At 40.6% G+C, this 23,546-nt stretch overlaps 3 protein-coding genes across 7 annotated transcripts; 2 read left to right on the forward strand and 1 right to left on the reverse strand.

The window, feature by feature from the left end:
• The first annotated feature begins 1,339 nt into the window (after positions 1 to 1,339).
• LOC135586529 (NAC domain-containing protein 105-like) lies at positions 1,340 to 3,563 on the forward strand. The gene is made up of 4 exons (XM_065136448.1): positions 1,340 to 1,652; positions 2,132 to 2,349; positions 2,443 to 2,714; positions 2,890 to 3,563. Exons 2-4 carry the CDS (start codon positions 2,193 to 2,195, stop codon positions 3,367 to 3,369), a joined length of 909 nt encoding a protein of 302 aa, XP_064992520.1. The 5' UTR covers positions 1,340 to 1,652; positions 2,132 to 2,192; the 3' UTR covers positions 3,370 to 3,563.
• A 2,246-nt stretch (positions 3,564 to 5,809) lies between these two features.
• Positions 5,810 to 20,491, forward strand: LOC135629278 (DDB1- and CUL4-associated factor homolog 1-like). Of its 5 annotated transcripts, none has more exons than XM_065136463.1 (15): positions 5,998 to 6,137; positions 9,533 to 9,622; positions 11,522 to 11,603; positions 11,707 to 11,823; positions 11,918 to 12,093; positions 12,177 to 13,110; positions 13,196 to 13,293; positions 13,382 to 13,805; positions 13,936 to 14,535; positions 14,632 to 14,811; positions 14,933 to 15,481; positions 15,678 to 15,788; positions 16,021 to 16,139; positions 16,232 to 17,843; positions 19,472 to 20,491. In XM_065136463.1, the coding sequence occupies exons 2-15, from the start codon at positions 9,591 to 9,593 to the stop codon at positions 20,171 to 20,173; spliced, it is 5,736 nt and encodes a 1,911-aa protein (XP_064992535.1). In that variant the 5' UTR covers positions 5,998 to 6,137; positions 9,533 to 9,590; the 3' UTR covers positions 20,174 to 20,491. The 5 variants fall into 5 exon arrangements, with proteins under 5 accessions (XP_064992543.1, XP_064992528.1, XP_064992535.1 ...); XM_065136466.1 differs by lacking the exon at positions 9,533 to 9,622 and adding an exon at positions 7,864 to 8,021 and having other exon boundaries at positions 6,000 to 6,137; XM_065136464.1 differs by lacking the exon at positions 5,998 to 6,137 and adding an exon at positions 8,007 to 8,021.
• A 614-nt stretch (positions 20,492 to 21,105) lies between these two features.
• LOC135629298 (ammonium transporter 3 member 1-like) lies at positions 21,106 to 23,029 on the reverse strand. The gene is made up of 3 exons (XM_065136480.1): positions 22,311 to 23,029; positions 21,940 to 22,225; positions 21,106 to 21,832 (listed from the first exon to the last, which is right to left on the reverse strand). Exons 1-3 carry the CDS (start codon positions 22,947 to 22,949, stop codon positions 21,318 to 21,320), a joined length of 1,440 nt encoding a protein of 479 aa, XP_064992552.1. The 5' UTR covers positions 22,950 to 23,029; the 3' UTR covers positions 21,106 to 21,317.
• Between the last annotated feature and the right edge of the window lie 517 nt (positions 23,030 to 23,546).

Genomic DNA, 23,546 nt, shown 5'->3' on the forward strand with positions numbered 1-23,546 from the left:
GTGCTTTGCGATTCACATCTGCACGAAACTCAGAACAAATCCAACCATCCACAACAAAATATCAGTTCAACCGATTAGTTTTTCTCTAAATATATAGTTCTGCTTTTGTTGGAGGTGTATCATTGTCATTTCAATAGACAAGACGATCAACCGATCCTCGTCAACACGCCACTGTTTTGATGTGTTCGGCAAGCTAACTGGCGGCGAGGCAGGAGATCGAACAACATGCAAACGTGTTCTACAAGGCTGGATCGTTCAGAAGGCTCTTCTGTCACGCTTCATCGAGGATGCTACCTCTTGTTTAATCTAGTAGCTATTGCTGCTGCTGCTTTTTTTCTGGAACGGAAGTACGAAATAAAAAGAAAGATTTTGGAGAAGACAGAGAAGATATATGAGCAAGAAAAAGCTTCTTCTTCTTCCTATAGATAGAGATAAGCCCCTGTGTTCATCAGCTGGCCGAAAACTTGGTGGGATTGGGAAGAAAGTGTGTAGTTACTTGTTCCTCTCTTTCTGCAGTTAAATGACTGCAGGGGCACTTCAGGAGCCTGACGGAGACTGAGTTCACCCACCCGTTTTACTTTAAAATCATCAAAGATTGGAAGCCCCAAAGGGAAAGAGATGGATGACTGATGTAGCCATGTCACCGGCAAACTAAGAGGAAAGGGAAGGTTTTCCATCTTTTCAGAACCTTACAGGTACTTCTCCATTTCAGAAGAAGCTTGCCATTCTCCAGTCTTGGATTTTGTTGTGGACTCTGACTTCCCTTGGTAATCTGAGTTCTGCCATTAGAATCGAACTGCATACTAATTAACAGTATACACACATATCTACAGACTGTTATACATACCTGTAAAATTGACAGCAGCACATCCTCCTTGTAGCTACAGTCACTACAGTACTCAATCGTCTATTGAACGTATGGTGAGTCCATGGTTCAACTAGAGAGACACACTCCCCTCGAAAGGAAAAGGTCATGATATTTTATGTATATATGCATACATCATACATATATATAATCAACGCATGGTCCTATCTTGGTGCATTAATTATGTTCCAAGTCATGGAACTTCTGTTATCCCTTCCCCTCCAGACTTAGATAGCATGCATCATGCGAAAAGCCAAGTGTTCTTTGTTTGTGCAAGCTTCAATTAATGATCCTTGTCCTGAAGCTAATCTTGGCCTGGAACTGGACTGTGGACACGAATGATTGAGTGTACGATGCAAGGCACATTCCCAGTGCACATAAAGCAACAAGTGCCATAGGGTGGTCCTTCCTTTGGCTGCCTCCACATCTTGACTTCCAGACCAAGTAGCCTTGCAGCATAAAATAACGGCGCAAAGGGGGGCTGTTGGTGTGCATGAGAGAGGTGGCGGTGGCTTAAGATTTCTTTCTTGCTGTTGCCCCCACCGCCCAAATCGCCCTCAGGCCACCCTCTCCTTCTCTCCTTTCCCGTTCCTGTTTGATCACTGCACGCGCACTCGATGGCTGCTAACCCCCCGTCTCTTCCTTTCTTTACATTCCTCCTTTTTATTCTTTGTCCTTCCATCTCCTTCTGAACTTTGTATATAAGCCTGGACAGCCTCTAAACTAGCATTTTCTGTCTCTCACTTTCTCTCTTTCTCCTTCTGCACGCGAAGAAGCCTGGCTGCCGGTGAGTTCCTCAACATCTCAGAGTAAATTACGCTGTTCCGCAGAGCTTACTGTGGTCGTACCGTCTTTCTCCTCCTCCACTGAGAGCATGTGGAAACCATAGCTATTGTAGGTATATGCTTCTCTCTTGCAGCCTTGGGAATTCGAGGTGTGGTGGTCACTGAAACTGAAAGCAGCCACATCATTGGCGTGCACTCAAAGAAACATAGGCATGATTGAAATTTATAGTCAATTTTTCCATCTGCTTTCTATGTTATACTCACTAAGATGATCAGATCTAGAACTTCGAAATATATTCCATACGCTTGTTGAATTCCAAGTATGGGATGTTCTTAATTATATAAAAGATTTAGAACGGGATATAATGTAAATAGCATTACCTTCTTGCACTGATGGTGTACCAGGTCATTTTCCAATCAATTCCTCCTATTTGCTTTCTAGATTTTGGGGATCTCTTTGATGAGGGTCTAAATCTTGTAGGGCCCGCTCATCACCTCTTCATCCATCTTAACTTGGTGCGAGGTCTCCAGGTGAATCCACAATGGAGAAGAGTTGTGTTCCACCTGGTTTCAGATTCCATCCCACGGAAGAAGAGCTTGTGGGCTATTACCTTGCAAGGAAGGTGGCTTCTCAAAGGATCGATTTGGAGGTCATCCAAGAAGTCGATCTCTATCGAATAGAGCCGTGGGAGCTTCAAGGTCTGTAGCCTTCAGAAAACTTAGCAGTGAGGAACTCTCACAGTTCACCTGTGTATATGATTGCAGATTCTTCTTTTTCCTTTGCTTCGACAGATAGATGCAGACATGGGTGTGAAGAGCAAAGCGAGTGGTACTTCTTCAGCTTCAAAGACAGGAAGTATCCAAGCGGAACTCGCACCAATAGAGCTACCGCAGCCGGTTTCTGGAAGGCGACAGGGCGAGACAAGCCGGTGTTGTCCAAGTCTCGAATTATAGGGATGAGGAAGACTCTTGTTTTCTACAAGGGACGAGCTCCAAATGGCCAGCGAACTGATTGGATCATGCATGAATACCGTCTTCAATCAAACGAAAATGAACCTGCTCAGGTAGATTTACCGTGTCGACGCAGTGCAGATCCAGAATACGATTTGCCTATGCTTATGCAACTGCCATGATGAGAAAACTAGGTTTTCTTCATCTATTCATCCATTTTGAGATGAAATGATTATTTACGGATAATAACATTTCTTGCTAACTTTGACGGGTAAATGAAAACCGCAGGAAGAAGGATGGGTTGTGTGTAGAGCGTTCAAGAAACCAAATCTCAATCAAAGGCCTTGCTACAACAATTTCGGACACAATCACTATGGTCGGCTTGCTGCCAAGCCTACATGCTTCATGGATTCTTTTCAGGGAGGAGCTCCATATGAAAGAAGTTTAGGTTATGAGATAGAACTTGAATCTAGGAAGAACCTCCTAGATCAGGTTCTTCACATCCCACAATTAGATAGCCCGAGTTTATCTTCAGGTTTCTCCAATAATGAACACTTTGAAGGTAATTGTATGGGCAGCAATGAGCATGGAACTGGGGACAGTAGCTGCCATGGCGAATTCGTCGATTGGAAAGTCCTGGACAAGTTGCTCTTATCGCAGTTGAACGAGTCGTCTTCTTCTTCAAATATGCCAATTGTTCCAGTGAACTATGATGCAGGCGTTGAAGACCAAGGAGATCATTTCCTTGCAATGTTTGATAGATCATGATTCTGACTTTGCAGCTCCTTTGAGAAAATAATAATGCTATTGGTATATTGGCAATAATATGTTGGTGGCTAAGATATATAAAGAGTCATATGATTTGCAGCAAATCTGAATTTTCTGCATGTACTAAGAGATCAGCACAACTGATTTAAAGTTCACATTTCTGCTGTACCATTAATAATATTCAAATTATTACATTTCTGTTTTACTACACCAAACGCTCGACTCAGTGTTTTTGGTTTTGCATAATATAGTTCTTGCAATTCATCTGTGTGCAAAATATTATCAATTTGTAGTTTAATCATACAACACTGAAGTGTTCTCAAGAAATTTTCTTGGCCTGCAGAATGTTTATCACCAACCACAACTTGTTCCTTCTAACTAATTCAGAAACAAATTGTTTGCTCCAAATTTTAGCAAATTAGTAGCAATATTTCTGATGTATATTGCAAGTTGAAGGTCAACCTACAAGAATCATGAAAGGCCTTCCAAACATCATCATATACAGTTCTTTCTCTTGTGGGTTTGTTTAATCTCTTGCAAATTCCGTTCTTGCTACCACATTAAATGAAACCTAGTCTTGTTGAAGCTGCCGATTTCCATATTTTCTTTATCTTTATTTCTTGTTGCATGTCCTCCTTTGCTTCCCAGTTGTAATCAATCTTGTTCTTCCATGCATTTTTATGCTTTCTGTTTTAAGCAAATCATCAGTGCATCCAAATGAGCCTTTACTTGATGAACTCTCTCATATCAGTTTCATACAATACTTTCTTAATGTCTTCTCACTTTCTGGTTGTAAGAGATACATTTACCTCAAAAGAAGGATTTTTTTGTTTCTTGACATTGGATGAAATTAAACTGTACTTCCATATAGCCAATAGTTTATTGCGGTCCAATTGATCAGGTAGTCAATTCAAATGACTCGCCACTCCCAAAAGTAAACTGTACAGAATGATGGTATTCTTTGTATCTGTTTGTCACTAGAAACAATTGCTGGCTGTCTATAGAACAAGCAGTGGTTTGCAATGAGAGAAATCTCACTTAAATGATGCTTCCAAGATCTTGGGCCAACAGGATAAGGATAGATATCTTCTGGTTAGTTTTCTTTCCATCACTGATGACTTTCCGATCGACCAATGCCAGCTTCTCCTTCTCATTACTTTAATTCAGTCGGTTTGACAGTATGATCATATGTCCCTTGCAAGCACTACTTGTCAAAGTTGTTGTGGTTTACACACTCTAATGATGATCAGCTGAAACACCAACCGAAGAAAAGCTCTCTTTGAGAGAAATGATTAAGATGCTGCAGTCGATCAACTCTGCAACAAGCTCGTGAGCTGCAGTCGAAAGCGGAAATGGGCCATCTCGAGAAGGACAAGAGTGGCCAGGCTGCTGCTGCATGGCGAAGCTTACGACTTTGCATGAGCGACGATGGCGAAGTACCGTACGCTGCAGGCAAGAATTCCACATGAACGATGAAGACCGGCGAGCAGAACGCTATAGTGCGCCCGTGGCACTGCCAGGCGACTGCGGACGTGCGGCCGTACTTGGCCTCAAGCGGCGGCGCCGTAGAGGCTTATGGGTGATCGCATGTGATAGAGACGAGGATATCAGACTTGGGTTTCATTTCCGTTAACCATTCGATTGTATACAAACTGTTTAACTATTTGTACCATCTAATTAGACTATAAATTTCCTTGGGTTAATCTAAACTATACTTTTTAATGTGTGCTTATGTTCGAGCGGATGGTTAAGTCAATTAAGTTCGAATGGAAATCCCCTTTGGCTTGTAGATTTGTTTTACTGGTCGGTCAAAGTTTATGGTAGCTAATAAACATAGCTAGCCTTATTTTATGTATTAGCCGTCACTAATTAGGAACCTTCATCAAGCTCATAAACGTTATTTTAATATACTTTCTGAACTCGATTAACTATTTAGTATTTTTTTTAATTTATTCATACTTGTACATAGATAACTTAATCCTTCCGACTAATCAATTACTCATGAACATTTCATAATCACTGTACTTGATCCGAATCCAATTAATTGACATCCTAACTCGATTTAGGCCTTGGTCGGTCTTTTGAGGCTTGCCCCTCAGATCGGATCGGGTCGTATCGGATTCATCTTTATTTTATTTGCTACCCGTTTCTTGATCATATTTATACGGCATCCAACGTACCGAAGCGACTCTATTCGACTTCGCCGCGCACCTTTCCTTTTTACTTTTAATTAATTTGGTTATGGACTTAAACTTGACCTGGACCGAACCGAGGCCCGGTCCAATCATCTTCCCAATTCGATATCCACCTTCCGATGTGAAACGTGTCGATCGGATACGAAATCTCAGGCCGCCGTTGCGGTTGTCACACCCTTCGAGCTGAATCGGTTCGGTTTATTACCTAGGTTTTGTATTTTATAAGCCCAGCACCAAAAGCCCCACTCAGTTCTTCCCGTCCTGTTCCTTCCCGTTCCTCGTCTCGCTCTTGTTTTACTGTATCATTTCTCTTTCGCGTGCTCGATTCGTCGCCGCCTCTTGCAATCTCTCGCATTCGGCGTTAGGAAGGGGAATCGTGTCGATGCAGCCCGAGAGAGCGAGGGAGGCGGCGGCGGGGCCGTCGGGGGAGGAGGCGAAGGCGGAGGGCGAGGAGCACGAGGCGATCCTTGCGCGGGCGCAGCGGCTGATCTCGAAGATCGTCGAGACCCAGGCGAACCCGAACCCCAGGCACCTCCACGCGTTGGCCACGATACTAGAGGCTCAAGAGTCCAGGTACCTTCCCTTCTCATCGATTTCGTAATTGGGAGCCTGGTGTTGGTTTAGGGTTTCTTGTGTTTTCTTTATTTTGCTTGGCTTCTTCTCCTTCCGTTTTCTCCCATCAGGCCAAATCAGAGTCCGTGTTTTCTGCTTTCCCTTGCATTGTTAAGTAAGTTTACTTAACTTTGATGAACGGGACAATTTCTGCATGGCCGAAAAGACGCTGGAAACCACCATTTTGCTTTATCTGGAAAATGGCCGTTTTGGGTGGCCAATGACACATGTCAGAAACACCCTCTTATCGTGAGAAATTAAATAAGCAGATTCGTGTTCTGATCATTGTGGAAAAATATTTTATCTCTTGAACACTCAAGTTTGAATCGATCCATATATATTGAATACCATGCCCTGTGAAGTTTGAAGAGTGAAACTTGGAGAATGTTACCCGTATTTATGTGCTCGTCTTTAGGACCAAGAAGCTTTGGAGATATGTCTTCCCACATTTCAAGCACGTTTAATGAAATTTTCTTTAATACAAGGAAATTAGTTTGATAGAAAATAATTCAATTTGTTGTCACAAGTTTTATGGGTTGAAGTAAGCTAGGTAGAACGTCACAAATGAAGCTGTTGTTGGATACTTTGAATCACCTTTAATTTGCATCCCATTTAAGTGATGAATATATTCTCCAATGGTCATTGCCTGTTGGTGCTAGGATGATCTACAATTGTGAGAATCTCGGGAGGTAATGAATTGAAAGTTTAAGATTTCTTAAAGGATCGAGAAGATGACATCATATATATAGGTCAGTTCCTCCCCGCCCCCCCACAAAAAAAAACTGAACTGAAAGTTAATGTTCCTTGGTTCATGGATTCAAATTGAAGCATCTCAAAGTAGATGTTACAAAATAAGATGTAGGGCCACCTATCACTGTCTCCTTTGATTCAAGATGGAGGAAAGGCCTCCCAGTCTAAACTAAAGGAACTGAACCAAAGGAATATAGCACATGTCAATGCTGAAATGAAGTAAAGCAAATCTCAAAAATCATGCTCAAGAGGCTCATGATGCTCTATATTTGCATTATTCTCTGAACTTGATTAAAGTAGCCTCATTTTTCCACTTCTCTCATTCTTGTTGTGATTGAAGTATTGAACCCCCAAACCGGACCTTTGACTTGCGTAAGATTAGGGGCTATCCAACATTATTTGAGATAGGAAACTTTCACCTTAAGCAGATTTTCAGCTCTCCTCTGACCAACATTTCTTGGATCAATTGGGGCTTTAGAATAGAGTTTTCTGGGCTTATCAGACTATTGTAATTGGTCAAATTCTTGCTAGTCTTAGTTGGCGAATATTAGAATCTCCTTGAGTTTGGCACATGTTTTGACTAGTAAACAAGTCCAAACTCATTTAAATATTCATCTTACATATGTAGGCAGCATACATGGTCGCTAAGGCTTATAGCATGGCTGACCAAGCCTAAAGCAGACGCAGCCAACTCTTATTGTCCACGAGTCCCAAATGAGGTTAGCCATGCCATGGCTGATGCTGCCTCTTCTAGCCTACTTCTGATAGCAATGTGGTTGTGGTCAATTCTAGGTCCGCTGGAAGTATTATCATAAGGATATGTGAAACAGATATGAGAGAGGTTCTTGGTGAGATGCTTTTGGAGTTGTATAGCTTAACTATATAAAATTGTGATAATTTGTTGCTTATGACCAAGGATCTCCTTTTTGTGGTACAGGTACATACTGTACTTTCTGGTTGCACCTGGCATAAGCCAAAAATTGCCCTGTGCATCTGCCAAAATGATTTGATACATGTGAACTTTCGAAGATTGGTATGGCAGCCCTGGACTATGACATATTGTCATGGATAAATACTATGAAGAAGATCTATGATGTAAGGGAACAATACATGTTTGGAAAGCTAGTTGTCAGCATTTTTCCTCTAGGTGAAGCTTATGCACATGTACCATTCTTCTTCTTCTTGAGTCATGAAGAAGTACATACATATTGCTGTGACAACCTTGATATATTTTATATTATGCAGAATATGAATTTTCCAATGACATTCCTTGGTCCTCTTGTAATCATTAGTTAAATTCTCATGAACGCCAAAAGTGTCCAGTTGTTTAAGCCTACTTGTATCTTCTTGATATTCAGGATAGATGGGTATAACCTTTGCAGATTGTTATGAAATCGATGTGATGTAACTTCACTCTACTTTGTGCATTTGATGCACAAATATAGAGGTCACGAATAGCCTCAATATGTCTCTGGTCATGTATTTGATCAAGTTATTAAAAAAAAAAGAGCTTGGTTCAGCTTGATAATTTATAATTTGTTAATGCTTTTACTCAGTAAGTTGATTTCTTCTTCCAAGAACTACTATGATTTTCCATCCTTTTACTATTCACTCTCTGTAGTTTCATTCCTGATTGCCATTGAACCAATGTCACTCTCCGGCTAAAGCCTTCCGAGCATGTTGGCATGAGATATAGGCTGTAATAATTGTTAAGCATGCATTACATCACTGACTAGGAGGGTTATCAAAGAAAAAACAACACAAAGCAAAGGAAACATGCCATCGAAAATGTCGGAAACATACTGTTTGCCCAGTCATGGTTACGAAGAAACAGTTTCCCTCTCAACTTTAGACTTCTCCTGAAGGAGTTAGGAAACCAAATTAGTATTTTTCTCAGAGCTAGAAGGAAATTAAGTACGTGCATGGCGTAATTCATAGTGGTATTACAACCATGGACATTGTTTGTTATCAACCAGCAAACGATACACAAAATAATTATTGAATAAGTTAGAATCTGATTTTGAGGGTTCATATCTGCTTGTAATCAATTGAAGAGGGAACCACTTTTATCATAAATGCAAATTCAGGTATACTGAATGAAACATATGATTGTAAAGAGAAAGAACATAATTTATCCAGTGTAGTCCACCTAAGCAGTCCCATTTTCGAGTAGCATTCAATATGGAAGAAATTGTGATGATTTGGAAAAGGGAAAATGTATATACATGTATGCATGCATGCATATGTACATAAAAATAAATGGTTTAAAGCACAGTTTAAAATATGACAGTATGCCAACCATACCGTCCATATTGGTCTGATGTCATACCAATATACTGACTATACTGATTGGTAATGACAGATCAATTTTTTTTAGTAATTTTCTTATTGGTATGTTAAGACATAACAAGTTCTATTAATCAATGTATGCTTAGTCTGATAAGTTCTGATTATGGTATGAAACTATGAATACCAACGATAGTAGTTAAAATCTTGGGCAGAAGTGTTTGGTTATAGTATTCTATCCATAGTTTCTCTACATATTTTAATACCTATGGTAATTATCTTATTATAATTTTCTGGTTTCTACTTTGGATCCTTTGTAGCTACTGTATCCTGATTGGCACTGAAGTCCATCTTGTTAGATAAGGCCTGTTGTCTTGGATGAAGGATTTTCTGAAAACCAGCAGGATTCGGTATGATGTAACTGTAGTAGCTTTTAATGAATGCCGTTATGATTAATCTTCTAGCTTAGTAGATTGTTCTGAAATAACAGCAAGAAGAAACTCATTTACACTAGAGTGGAGGGTTATGTTAATGTAGGATGAGTTTGATAGAGGAAGGAAAGGATAATAATAAGAAAAGATAATAAAAAAGAGATAATTATCAGACTCACTCAAAATCAAGAAAGAACCACCAAGATGAGCACCTTCACCTACGCATGTGTCAAACATGAAGGATGGTCTCATACCATCAGAGAAAAGATATTACTCTCATATTAATGTTAGAAAAGAACTAATTCCTTGTTGATTAATGCATCTCATTCTTTTTCTCAGATCTATCTATTATCCCAAGTATAATGAAGAAAAGAAAAATTCAAAAAACAAGAAAAAAATGCAATTACATCTAGCTAAATCAATCTATTATTCCTTCTTTGAAGAAGAAACATTCAATATTTGATTTGCAAACAATCTTTTCTTTTAATCATGTTCTTGATTGATTTATATACTTCCATCTTCATCAAATGAAAAAAGTTCCTTATGGTATAAAATCTTCAATCAAATTTAAGGCTTATCTCCTTTTTCTTTAAGAATTTTAATCAAACCTATGATTGTCTCCTTCCATTTGTTTTACCTTTTTTTTTTCCTTCTTTAGGGCAATCTTGTAAACTGATATAGGATTGTGGTATTCTTGGACAATATTGGTAACTAGTATAGGTTTGTAGTAGATGTTATCCTGTAATTACTTATGGAAGAATTTGCAAAAACAATCTGAAACTAATAAAAAAATTATTTAAATAAGAAATAATTAAAATGATCCTGCATCATTCATTTTTATTGCGTAGGAACTCATTCCTAATCTATATAACTGAAATATAATTGATTTTGATCAAAGTGATGTAATATCTTGGCTAAATCAAAACTTCTGATATCAAATTTGATGTAGGACGAGTTCGAGTGAACAAATAAAGTATATATATGTATATACATGAAAATAGAAAAAAAGATAATTATCAAACATGCCTTGGCTTAAAGGGAAATTCCTAGGATTAAGGCTTCACATCTTTCAAGTGTCTCATTGGTGAACATTGGATTCATATTATTGGAAAAATAAATAAGGCCATGAATTACTCACACATATGCAGGGTAATATACTTTTATTTATTTTTTGATATATTCATTTAAAAATATAATAGAAAAATTGGGAGTATGAAACTTTGAGAATGGAAGTCTTGCATTTCCACAAGTACCTTCGGATTTATACCATCATTAAATATAAATGTACCTTTAAACCACTAACAAACAATTGTAGGAAAATGTACTTGTTTACATCAATTCTTTAATTTTAATATATTCTAATTGTAATCATGATTCGCTTTATCGGTCTATACCGATGTACTGACTGGCAATCAATACGGTATGTATCGAAACATACTGATGTACTGACACACAATATAGTGGGGCATACCGACAAACCAGTATGTACCACCCTTATCGGTCCCTTATTGGACTGATACATATCACCCATACCGAGCGGTATGTTATAGTACAGCAAACCTTGATTATAATGTCATTTTTTTCTTTTATATACTACCCAAGTACAAGAATAAAAGGAAAATACAAAAAATAAGGAAAAAATACTATGACATTGATTTAAAACAATAATTTATTCTTTTGTTTTTCAAAAAAGATAACATTTTAGATTTTTTTTAAAAAAGAATCTTCCTTTTTGATGTTAAATTCAATTGGTAAGACCTCCATCTTGATAAAAAATGACATAAATTACTGCATAATTTACTATTGTCTTTGATCATTTTGGTTTCTTTGTGCCTACTCTTCATTATTGCTTGACTTGTTTCCTGCTCTTTGTTTCAGATATCTTCAGGAAACTGCAAATTCACCTTTCAACAATGTTCGGACATCTCACAATATAGGAAAGCTTGGTAACTTAGTGCGGGTATGCATTTTATATAACAGTGTGGCTATTTATTTCCTCTAGATCTGTTTTGCATGTGTTGCTGGAAGAAGCACAAAGGCTACATGTATAGTGATTTTGTCAGGATAATGATGAATTTTATGAGTTGACATCGTCCAAATTCCTAACGGAAAGTAGATTTCCTCCAAGTATCCGTGCAGCTGCTGCCAGGTTGCTGCTTAGCTGCTCTTCGAGTTGGATGGTGAGCTAGCTATGTTGCTTGTGATATTTGTTTTTATTGGATACATAAGCATGTGCTTACATTCTGTTTTATGTGAATGACATTGTATTTCCAGTATCCTCATGTTTTCGATGATGCTGTGCTGGACAATATTAAAATCTGGGTGAATGAGGATACTCCAGTTTATGATGATGATTCCATTTGGAAGCATGAATTGGGAGAGGATAAGCCAACAGATTCTGAAATGTTGAGGACTTATGCTACTGGACTTCTGGCTTTATCATTACCTAGGTAATCCATTCTCATTCTTGCATGTTCTTGATTCTTTTCTTTTCCTATTGCATGTTATTTTAAAAGGTCGACAATGATTTCAGCAGCAGCCAAGTGGTAGAAGATATGTTGACATCAGGTTTGTCAGCAAAGCTCATGCGTTATTTGCGCACACAAATGTTTGGCGACTCCAGCTCTGGTCAGAGAGATGTTACTTCTCTTGTTGAGGCCAAGCGTGCTTCAGCTTCTAGTTCCACCAAAGATAGAGAAGAAACAAGAGGTAGATCATGTCAGGTTTCTGGTGTTGCTCATTTGGAAAGTTCTAGGATTGGAGATCAAAGGTTATCAGGTGACCCAACTGCTGATAAAGGTTCTGTTAAGAATGATGGAACCGGACAAGTTTGTGGAGATGATACCTGGGGAGATGGAGGTGATTCTTTGAAATCTGAACTAACTGACTCTTCATCAGATTTAGTTGGCCCAAACCAGATGGCAGCAGAATATCCTGATCTTATTGGTGATCGATGGCAGAATAAGAATTTGCTAGATGGAAAGTCAAAATATGGCGAAAGAGATATTGCTGGCAAATCAGGCCAAGATGATGATTTAGATGACAGCAAGGGAGTGGATCTATTAAAGCAAGGGTTAAACCATGGATTTCCAAGGAGTACAGCGAAAGGAAACATTAGCGGAGGTACCTCGGAGAATCTTAGGGCTGCATCTCAATCTTCTGGATTATACATAGGAGGAAGTGGTCAACTTTTCGGTGAAAGAAACTTAGCTAAACATGAAGACATTGAAAAAGTACTTGATACAGACAATAAATTGAGCATTTTTTATTGTGATGGTCTCGTTATTGGAAAGGATAATGATGAACGTTTATTGGATTGCAATATTGGTAAAAAGGACATATCTGAAATGGTGAAGAAAGCAATAAGAGCAGCTGAAGCTGAAGCCAGAACAGCTAATGCACCTGAAGAGGCAATAAAAGCAGCAGGCGATGCTGCAGCTGAACTTGTCAAGACTGCTGCTACTGAGGTAAGTAAAACTCATTCCACTTTGTTTTTTTCTTTTCTTTATGTTTGATGGTACCAGAATGCTGAAATTTTAGTTGCTACTTTAGGCTTGGAAAAGCAAGAATGATGAAGAAGCTGTGGTTTCGGCTGCATCTGAAGCTGCATCTACTGTTGTAGATGCTGCTATAGCAACTGAGATCTCACGGTATACCACTCCTCTCCACATTCAATAAAAAGGAAAAAATGGAACCTTTTTTTTTCTGTATGCTAATGTGGGATTTTCTCAATTTTAGGAATGCCAACCAACTAAGCAAGGATATTATCGAATTAAAGACATTGGAAGACAAAGGTAATGAAGAGATAGAAATCTTTGTCATATTGGAAAATGAGACTCTTGCAAGGCTGAGAGTGAAATACAGTATTCGATGTCTTGGGATTTTGGGGGAATATGTTGAAGCACTGGGACCCATTCTACATGAAAAGGGTGTTGATGTCTGTCTTGCATTCTTGCAATGCAGTTTCAAAGATGATGAGACTCCTGATCAATTGGCATTGCTAGCTGAAGTTCTCAACCTGATATGTGCCTTGGCTGCGCATCGGAAATTTTCTGCCTTGTTTGTTGATCGTGGTGGAATACAGAAGCTTCTTTCTGTCCGTAGAGTCTTGCATACCTTTTTTGGTCTTTCATCATGCTTGTTTACCATTGGTTCCCTTCAGGTGATAATATGGCATATTGGCATGTTCAACTAGCAATTTTTGGTTCTTGTATTTATTATTAAATGATTTTTTAAGTTTAGAATCGAATGATTAAATACTACTTTATGCATATTCTGATCCATGTTCTCAGGCTATCATGGAACGGGTTTGTGCTCTGCCATCCAATGTGGTGCAACAGATAGTTGAGTTAGCACTTCAGCTTCTGGAGTGCCCTCAAGATCAAGCTAGAAAAAATGCAGCTATCTTTTTTGCTGCTGCATTTGTATTTAGAGCAATTCTGGACTCTTTTGACGTACAAGAAGGCCTGCATAAAATGTTAAATATTCTGCATGGTGCTGCATCTGTTAGATCAGGTGGAAATTCTGGCACGGTGGGTATACCTAATGTACCTGCTAGAAATGACCGATCATCTGCTGAAGTACTGACTGCATCAGAAAAGCAAATTGCCTATCACACCTGTGTTGCTTTGCGACAGTATTTTAGGGCCCACCTTATTGTGCTTGTTGATTCTCTTCGTCCAAATAAAAGTAGTCGTGGAATAGCCCGAAGTACCTCAAGTGCAAGGGCTTCCTATAAGCCACTTGATATCAGCAATGAAGCTATGGATTCAGTGTTTATTCAAATACAGCGTGACAGAAAGCTTGGGCCCGCTTTTGTTAGAGCCCGTTGGCCATTAGTGGATAAATTCTTAGCCTCTAATGGCCACATAACAATGTTGGAGCTGTGTCAGGTATTAGAACTACTCCGTCTTTGCTTGTATTGTTGCCAGCATGAAATAATCCCAGTTTATATGGATCAAAACTTGATGTTCTGTGTGTTTCTTCAGGCACCACCTGTTGAACGCTATCTTCATGATTTGGCCCAGTATGCATTAGGGGTTCTCCATATTGCCACTTTTGTAAAAGATAGCCGTAAATTAATTATAAATGCTACTTTGAGCAACAACCGAGTGGGTATGGCAGTTATTCTTGATGCAGCTAATGGTGCTGGTTATGTTGATCCTGAGGTAAAATTTGCTTCACTAGAGATTTGAATGCCTTGTGGTTTTCATAATATGGTGCTTGTTTGTTTTGAAATAAGTTCTACTTCATATGTGCATTCTCCCTCTTATGTGTTTTGTCTTTCAGGTGATTCATCCAGCATTGAACGTGTTAGTAAATCTTGTATGTCCACCTCCTTCAATCAGCATCAAACCCTCTGTGTCTGCACAAGGTCAGCAGCCTGTTTCACTTCAAACATTGAATGGTCCTTCAGAGAATAGAGAGAGGCATTCTGAACGAAATAACTCAGATAGTGGTGTTACATTTACCATCCAGAATGAGCCTCGAGAGCGAATTATGGAACCTAACCTGGTGGATAGGGGTAATGCAGCAGTTCCAGGCTGTAGCTCAAGTACACCTGCACCTGCTATATCAGCAGGAGTTGTTGGAGATCGAAGAATATCTTTAGGATCTGGATCTGGCTGTGCTGGCCTTGCTGCTCAGTTGGAACAAGGATATCGTCAGGCAAGAGAGGCTGTTCGAGCAAACAATGGCATAAAGGTTCTTTTGCATCTTCTGAACCCCCGGATGATCACGCCTCCTGCTGCTCTTGATTGCATCAGAGCTTTAGCATGTCGTGTCCTGCTCGGTCTAGCTAGAGATGAGGCAATTGCACACATACTAACAAGACTGCAGGTGTGTCCATGTGGCTAATCTTTGAGTTTTATTCACTAGTTGTTAGAATAGAAATGCAGTTCCTTGACATATCTATTATCTGATTATGTTCTCCCTCTGGAGCTCTTTTTCCTTTTGTGTTTTATGGTGAAGTACAGGATGCGTGTATTTGAATTATCTGTTTGATGCATTCTCAAACTTCAGTTTTACATTTCAGGTTGGTAAGAAGCTCTCAGAACTCATCCGAGATTTGAGCAGCCAAGCATCTGGAACTGAGCAAGCAAGGTGGCAGTCTGAGTTGGTCCAGGTTTCCATTGAGTTGATTGCTGTAAGTTACAGATGACAAACCTTTTAGTTAAATTTGGACAGCTACTTCTTATTTTGTGAACACCATTTACTATGGCGATGAAACTGAGTTAGCTTACAACCCTCTAAATAATTGTATGAGCCGTGGGTTATCTTAATCTGTCCTTTTCCAATTTTCTGAGTGTTATTATTGTCTTGCATAGTTTTGTTATGTTATAATGATTTTGATTTGCTTTTCTTTGGATACTATATAGATTGTAACAAATTCAGGGCGTGCAAGCACTTTGGCTGCCACTGATGCTGCTGCTCCTACACTCAGACGCATTGAGAGAGCAGCAATAGCTGCAGCAACTCCTATAACTTACCACTCCAGGTTTTGACTTCTTTTAGGCATGCAAAGTTTATTTGAAGATTTCATGAGTAATGCCTTTATTCTCATATAGCTTCAACTTACATGATGTGCAGGGAGCTATTACTGCTGATACATGAACATCTAGTAGCATCTGGATTAAAAGCTACTGCTACCCTGCTACAGAAGGAGGCTAAGTTGACACTTCTGCCATCATTAGGAGCACCAACACCACCTTTACACCAAACAAATGTGCAAGAAGTATCATCTGTGCAACTCCAGTGGCCATCTGGCCGTGCATCTTGTGGATTTCTCTCTGATTTTATAAAGACAGTTTCTCAAGAGGCTGGTCCAAAGTCTGATTTAGCTTTGAGTTCTTTTAAAAGGAAACAATTAGCATTCTCTCCCAATTTCTGCCAGGGTAAAGGCCAGCTTTCATCACATGCATCATCCACCCTTAGAGCGTTTAGTGTTACAAAATCTGCTGCACTATGTGGTGGAACAGAAACTCCATCGGTCTCTGTTTTCAAGTCTACTGCAGATACAGAAGTAGCATTTAAAACACCAATTTGTTTACCAATGAAAAGGAAGTTTTTGGAATTGAAGGAACCCTCTTCTGCATCACCAGCTAAGCACCTTTCAACAGCAGACTTCTCTTTCCAGTCTCCAATATGTCAGACGCCATATTTTGGTCGGAGGAATTTTGTGACAACAGATGCAGAAGGGTTGCTGCCCATTGTAAATCACAGTCCAAGAGGTGCATTGAGTAAAACATCATGCAGCAACATTTCTATAGATAATTCAGATGATATTCAATGTCAAGTCACTCCCGGAGCACCAACAACACCTGTAGCTCAGCTTGGCCTGCCTGGTAACTCACAGTATGAAAAAACTGAACGGATGACTCTTGACTCATTGGTTGTACAATATTTAAAGCACCAACATCGGCAGTGCCCAGCACCTATTACCACTTTGCCGCCACTTTCTCTCTTGCAACCACATGTCTGTCCAGAACCTAGCCGTAGTCTTAATGCACCTGCAAATATAACTGCACGGGTTAGTAGCCGAGAGTTCAGGAAAAAATATGGTGGGATTCATGCTCATCGTAGAGATCGCCAATTTATATACAGTAGATATAGGCCCTGTCGCACTTGCCGTGCTGATGCTGCCCTTTTGACATGTATTACTTTTCTCGGGGAATCTTCACGTATTGCAACGGGAAGTCATTCTGGTGAGCTGAAAATATTTGATTCTAACAGTGGGAATTTGTTGGAGAGTCAGACTTGCCACCAGACTTGTGTTACACTAGTTCAATCAGCCCTATCTGGTGGAACTCAGTTGGTTCTTTCTTCAGCGTTATATGATGTAAAACTGTGGGAAGCTTCATCAATTTCAGGTGGCCCCTTACATTCATTTGAAGGGTGTAAGGCTGCTCGTTTTAGCCACTCAGGTACCAGTTTTGCAGCCTTATCATCGGACACATCACGTCGAGAGGTTCTTCTATATGATGTACAAACTTACAATGTAGAGTTGAGGCTTCCTGATAGCTCAAGCAACCATTCAGGCATGTTTCGGGGACATGCACAGTCCCTCATACATTTTAGCCCAGTGGACACGATGATGCTATGGAATGGAATTTTGTGGGATAGGAGAAGTTCAAATGCAATTCATCAGTTTGACCAGTTCACCGATTATGGTGGTGGTGGGTTTCACCCTGCTGGAAATGAGGTATGAACTGACCTTTTAATTTATTTTCTCATACATTTGATGTGGTTATACGTTAAAGCCATGCGTGAAGCAGTTTAGCATGTTAAAAAAACACTGGAATGTTTTCTTGCACTGATCATCTTTGCCATATGAAAATATGATAGAAGTGTGGATTTGTGGTCATGTTAAATTATGAACAGTTGCATGAGTCGTGACACAATCATAAGAGATGCACATGACAAATTTGTTTTTAGGTGTATATTATTTATGTAGGTGGTAAATTTCTAGATTGGTATGCTATATGTTATTATTTGGTGGTTCTTTTAGTTATTGTCTCGTAACAATTACAAGCTCAAAAGATGTATGACAGTTGTTTTCAGGTGCAAATTATTCCTGAAATTTGTAAATTTGTAGATTGGTGTATGTGTATTATTATTTGGTGCTTTTCGTTATTGTTCATCTTATTCGCCTCGTCTTCTATCTGATTCCAGAAATTTACTAGTGACGCTAGACAAAGTTCACAGTAGGCACCAGTTTGGGAGGGAGATGAGCAAGAGTAAATAGATTGGGAAGGTGATTTAGCAAGGCAATGACCAAGGAAATGTCTTTTCCTTGCATCGGAACTAATTTGAATCAGTATTGCCTTTCTGACTCAATCTAGTAAACAATGAGTGTAAGATAGTCTCTGATCTGTGAAGAATTAAGAGGGTACACGGGAGTACATATCCTACATTTAAATTATAACTAAAATAACATAAATTGTATGATTTTCATTTTCTTTGATTTTTTTATTGCAGACAGGTCGGTATAATGATTAAATGTGGTCATTCATATATCATTTGTATTAAGTATTATATTATGATTAATGAAATTTAAATAATGGTATCAATTCATTTATGATAAGCTCTGTCTATATTGTGGGAGTTCTATGTTACTAAGTTTTCTTTATGATGCATATTTCGTAGATGCTACATATTCTTATTATTTATCATAATATGCTACTACATGTTTTAACACTATAATCAAGTACTAAGTTTGTCATATTTAATATTATATATTTAAAATATTTCTCATTCCATATTTATGTTGTATTGGTATTCTATTTTTCAAAAATTTGATGTATTGGCATATCCCAATTGTAGCTATGGTATCTCATGTCCATATTCTTGTTTCATAAGCTCTCTAAAAAATTCTGATTAATGTGTTCATAACTCCTGTTTTTCCATAATCAAAATTCTTGCAATATGTCCTTTTGCCTTTTCATCTTCTACATAACTAACAGCAATTTTTTATTTTATGAATGCTTTTGTGCCTATCGTGTCAGATTCTTAACTGGCAAAATCCTTGGTTCTCTTTGTTTGAATGTTATAAAAGTTGTTTTTGAGAGAATTTGTATATGGAAGTTTTTGTATAATTGTTTATTGTGGTGCATAAGCAATCTGCATGGCATCACACTTAAGCTCATTTATTTTTGTATTTTATAACTGATTCCACACTCCCTGCTGTTGATGCAAATGCTTGATTCAGAGCCTCATTAAAGTGTTTCTGATATTTAGAAGAATTGGCATGAACATATAGAGGTTGTTTTACTGGTACACTGGAGCATGCATGAAGTTCTTTGGTTTCATCTTTTTTTTTTATTTGTGCAGGTCATTATAAATTCAGAGGTGTGGGATCTCCGAAAGTTCAAGCTTTTGAGGACAGTGCCTTCGTTGGATCAGACTGTGATTACATTTAATGGAGGTGGGGATGTCATATATGCAATTTTGCGACGCAACCTAGAAGAGATTACTTCAGCCATCAACACACGCCGTGTCCGACACCCACTATTCCCTGCCTTTCGCACTATTGATGCTGCGAATTACTCTGACATTGGTACTGTTCAAGTTGACCGTTGCATCCTCGACTTTGCCACCGATCCTACTGACACTTTTGTTGGGGTTATTGCCATGGATGATCATGAAGAGATGTTCTCATCTGCAAGGCTCTATGAGGTCGGAAGGAAGCGAGCAACCGATGATGATTCAGACCCTGATGATGGTGGTGACACAGACGAGGATGATGATGAAAATGAATCAGAGGCAGATATGGATTCGATCTTTGATGCTGACTTAGCTGGCGATGGTGACACTGATTCAGACGATATGAGTAATGAGGATGATGAAGATATTGACAGCGTGGACGAGCTAGATGATGGCGACTTAAATGAAGATGAGCTAGACTTTGAGGGTGGTCAAGGGTTGCTCGAGATCATGGCCGAGGGTGATGAGGATGTTGAGGACAGTGAAGTCATGGAGTCGTTCAGCAGCGGAGAGGAAGAGGATTTTGCTGGTCATGGTTTTGCCTTATGAACTCTGTGCCATCACATGATCAGACGGGCTTATGAGATAGATACCTGCATAAGTTCATCTTCTCTCCTTGGGACAGTCGAAAACAGAAATTTCATGGCAAACCAGCAAAACGATATAATGGATTGAAATCAAGGGTCCTTCGGTCCGTGGTAAACAATAATCACCCGTTATGCAATTTTTATGATATTCGTCCTATTTATGTTATTACCTTCTTTGGTATTGAGATATCCCTCAATTTTTGTTGAAATTTGTGACACCTTTTGTGAAGATTAAGTGCAGGATGCAAAAGATCAAGTGATTGACCTATGGATTCCTCGAGCAATGTGCATAGCAAACAAATGTGCCACAGTTCAAAATTCACTCGGAAGGGAATTGACAGTGTCGTATACTGAATCATCCTCAGATATCTGGCATCGCTTCAAGCTTCATATGTTGTTTGAGACCTTGTGTTTCCGGTGGAACGGGGACATTGGCATCGAGTATTGCTTGCGAGAGAAGCAAAGGCGACAAACATGTCGATTTTTTAACCATTGCTTTGCTATCCGCCTCTCATAAACTCAAAACAGGTGGCAACAAAACACGCTCTTGCGCACTTGGATTAGCATTTTGTTGGGTGATCGTGTTTATCCAGTAATTCTTATTGCACATACAAATGTTGAACATTTTGCTATGCCTGCTGAATTGATTCTTCTTCCAACAGAGCCTTTTTATTTAGTCGAGTGGAAATTAGGTGCGGACTGGAAAGATAATTCAGTATAAGCGAATGATGATTTCACATGAAGTGGATTCTTTTTATTCTCAAACTCTCAAATTCTTTTAGTAGATTTGATCAACCATGATCCGCAATAATGGGAAGCGACATGGGCACAAATCGAGTTGGATCCTATGACTTCTTTTCAACTCAAGTTTGAATATATTGCATAGATATGAGGTGGGCACAAATCAAGTTTTTGAGATCAAATTAAATAAACTAGGGTTACAAGCGACATGCACACTTCTCCAAACTTCAAACTAGAACCCTATTTATTCGTTACCCGATGAACTGGGCGTAACAAAAGGTGTCAACTCAATTACCAATGTCCTTATCACTCCCTCCTCTTTTGCTTGAACAGACTTTGTGCTTGCTGACAACTTGGATATCTTCTTATACGTTTTGTGTGACTCCGGTGGCCACCTTGTTGTGCAGCGTCTCGTCATCGTGCACGCCATGCTTGGTGGAATCGTACTTCTCCCCGTCGCCCCACAGCGCGTAGGCCTCCTCGCCGTGGACTGCGTCGTCGCCGATGGCGAGCTGCTCCTCCGACATGCGCAGCGGCATCACGTACCTAATGGCGACGCAGATGAGGGTGGTCATAACCACGTTCCACCCGATGACGAACATGGCACCCACCACCTGCTTCAGCACCTGCACAAGGCTGCCGTAGATGAGGCCGCGGGAGTTGGTGACGGCGACGAAGAGGCCGCTGAGGCGGGGTTCGGCGAAGATGCCGGTGGTTACGCCCCCGAGGAAGCCGGCGACGGCGTGGGTGTGGAAGACGCCGAGGGTGTCGTCCACTTTCTGGAGCAGGCGGGAGCGCTTGTGCACCACCATCATGGTGAACCAGGGAACGCTGCCAGATAGCATTCCCATTATTATGGCAGACCAACCGTGGACCAGCCCTGAGAGACATAAGAGAGTTGGGATCTTAGTGTTGCAGAGGAAGTAGACGATGGAGTGTGTGTAAGGTGAGCGTGGGGATGGCGTAGGACGAAGAGATGACGAGTACCTGCACCGGGAGTGATGCAGACGAGGCCAGTGATCATTCCCTGCACCGCTCCGATCACCGAGGGCTTTTTGAAGAAGATGGAGTCGAGGCACGTCCAGACCAGAAGGCTGGTGGCGGCGCAGATGTTGGTGTTGAGCACCGCGAGCGAAGAGTCTATGTTGGCGGCGTAGGGGTCGCCGCCGTTGAACCCCGCCCACCCCAACCACAGCAGCCCGGCTCCGGCCAGCATCAGCAACAAGTTGTTGGGGACAAACCTCTCCCTGTCCTTGGTCGACCTCGGACCGACCTATCAATCCCGTGCCCATGACTTCGATCAACTACTGCTAATGAGAATAGAAAAGATGGGTTGGAAGTGGGTTGTGGGGACGAACCCAATAGGCGGCGGTGAAGCCAGCGATGCCGGAGGAGAGGTGGATGACGTAGCCGCCGGAATAGTCCATGACGCCCCATTGGAAGAGGAAGCCGCCGCCCCAGAGGGAGAAGGCGCCGATGGTGTAGGAGAAGGTGAGCCACAAGGGGACGAAGAGAATCCACGCCTTGAAGTTCATGCGGCCGAGGAGGGAGCCGGCAAGGAGGATGAGGGTGATGGCCGCAAAGACGCACTGGAAGTACACCATGGAGGCCATGGGGTACAGGAGTTCGAGTTCGCCCGTCTCCATGGTGCCGTCTTTGTAATCGTGCTCGGTTGCCGGCAGTATCGCCCGATTGAGGAGGAACTTTTGCCCGAGTGCAGGGCCGGCCTTGCCCCAGAAGGGTAACAGATGGTGGCCGAAAGACATGTTGTAGGCCCAGGTGACCCAGCAGATCCAGACTGCGGCGAAGGCGTAGAGCGCCATGAAGGCGGAGTTGACGGCCCACTTCTTCTTTACGATACTGCCGTAGAGGATGACGAGCCCCGGCACGCTCTGCAGGCCGACGAGCGTCGCCGAGATCATCTGCCATGCGTTGTCGCCCTTGTTGAGCCAGTCGGGCACGGCGGGTCCCGTCTGGTACGCCAACGGCAACGCCATGTTCGCAAGCTAAACTAACTCCACTGCTGCAGTAGTTGCAGCAAAGAGAAGAAGAAGAAGAATAAAGAACGGTTCTCTTCTTCTTCTTTCTCTTCTCGAGAATTGAAGGAAGAGATACGAATGTGTGTGTGTGTATATATATAGTATATACAAGAAGACTACCCGAGCAAGGACAGGAGAAAAGTTGAAGAGGTTCGAATCCTGGGTTTGGGGGGTCATTCCCAAGGTTCCGAATCAGGTTTGCGGAATCTTCCATGCTTAGATTTTGGAACCATTCAATATCTTATTGGTCAGCTATTTAGTGGATGGATTATCTAATATCCAAGTCGAGCTGTCGTCGGGCCACAAGAAAGAGTTTGTGCAAACTCGTCGAGCGAGAAATTGACGGTTCAAAATTTCAGCCAATGAGAAACTTATGCCGTCAAGGAGTAGAAAACTTTGTCCTTCAGATGGAACAATCTTTCTTTTGGTTTGATCCAACTTATATAATGAACTTAGCATTCATAGCTATCTATCATTCAGTAAGTGCAATTTTAGAGAGAGAGAGAGAGAGGGATTGCTTCTTGTCTTCAAGTAGATGATTATTGACATGTTTCT

This window comes from Musa acuminata, chromosome BXJ1-3, assembly GCF_036884655.1.
Source record: "Musa acuminata AAA Group cultivar baxijiao chromosome BXJ1-3, Cavendish_Baxijiao_AAA, whole genome shotgun sequence".
Taxonomy (NCBI): Eukaryota; Viridiplantae; Streptophyta; class Magnoliopsida; order Zingiberales; family Musaceae; genus Musa; species Musa acuminata.

Excerpts from the sequence above, each read along its gene's own strand:
- LOC135586529 (XM_065136448.1), top strand. The coding sequence starts at position 2,193 with ATGGAGAAGAGTTGTGTTCCACCTGGTTTCAGATTCCATCCCACGGAA. Across the intron at positions 2,350-2,442 it reads AGAGCCGTGGGAGCTTCAAG|ATAGATGCAGACATGGGTGT; the intron begins GTCTGTAGCCTT and ends TTGCTTCGACAG. Across the intron at positions 2,715-2,889 it reads ACGAAAATGAACCTGCTCAG|GAAGAAGGATGGGTTGTGTG; the intron begins GTAGATTTACCG and ends TGAAAACCGCAG.
- LOC135629278 (XM_065136471.1), top strand. The coding sequence starts at position 5,947 with ATGCAGCCCGAGAGAGCGAGGGAGGCGGCGGCGGGGCCGTCGGGGGAG. Across the intron at positions 11,604-11,706 it reads AGCTTGGTAACTTAGTGCGG|GATAATGATGAATTTTATGA; the intron begins GTATGCATTTTA and ends TGATTTTGTCAG. Across the intron at positions 14,812-14,932 it reads CTGGTTATGTTGATCCTGAG|GTGATTCATCCAGCATTGAA; the intron begins GTAAAATTTGCT and ends TTTGTCTTTCAG.
- LOC135629298 (XM_065136480.1), bottom strand. The coding sequence starts at position 22,949 with ATGGCGTTGCCGTTGGCGTACCAGACGGGACCCGCCGTGCCCGACTGG. Across the intron at positions 22,226-22,310 it reads GCTTCACCGCCGCCTATTGG|GTCGGTCCGAGGTCGACCAA; the intron begins GTTCGTCCCCAC and ends CGGGATTGATAG. Across the intron at positions 21,833-21,939 it reads CTGCATCACTCCCGGTGCAG|GGCTGGTCCACGGTTGGTCT; the intron begins GTACTCGTCATC and ends TATGTCTCTCAG.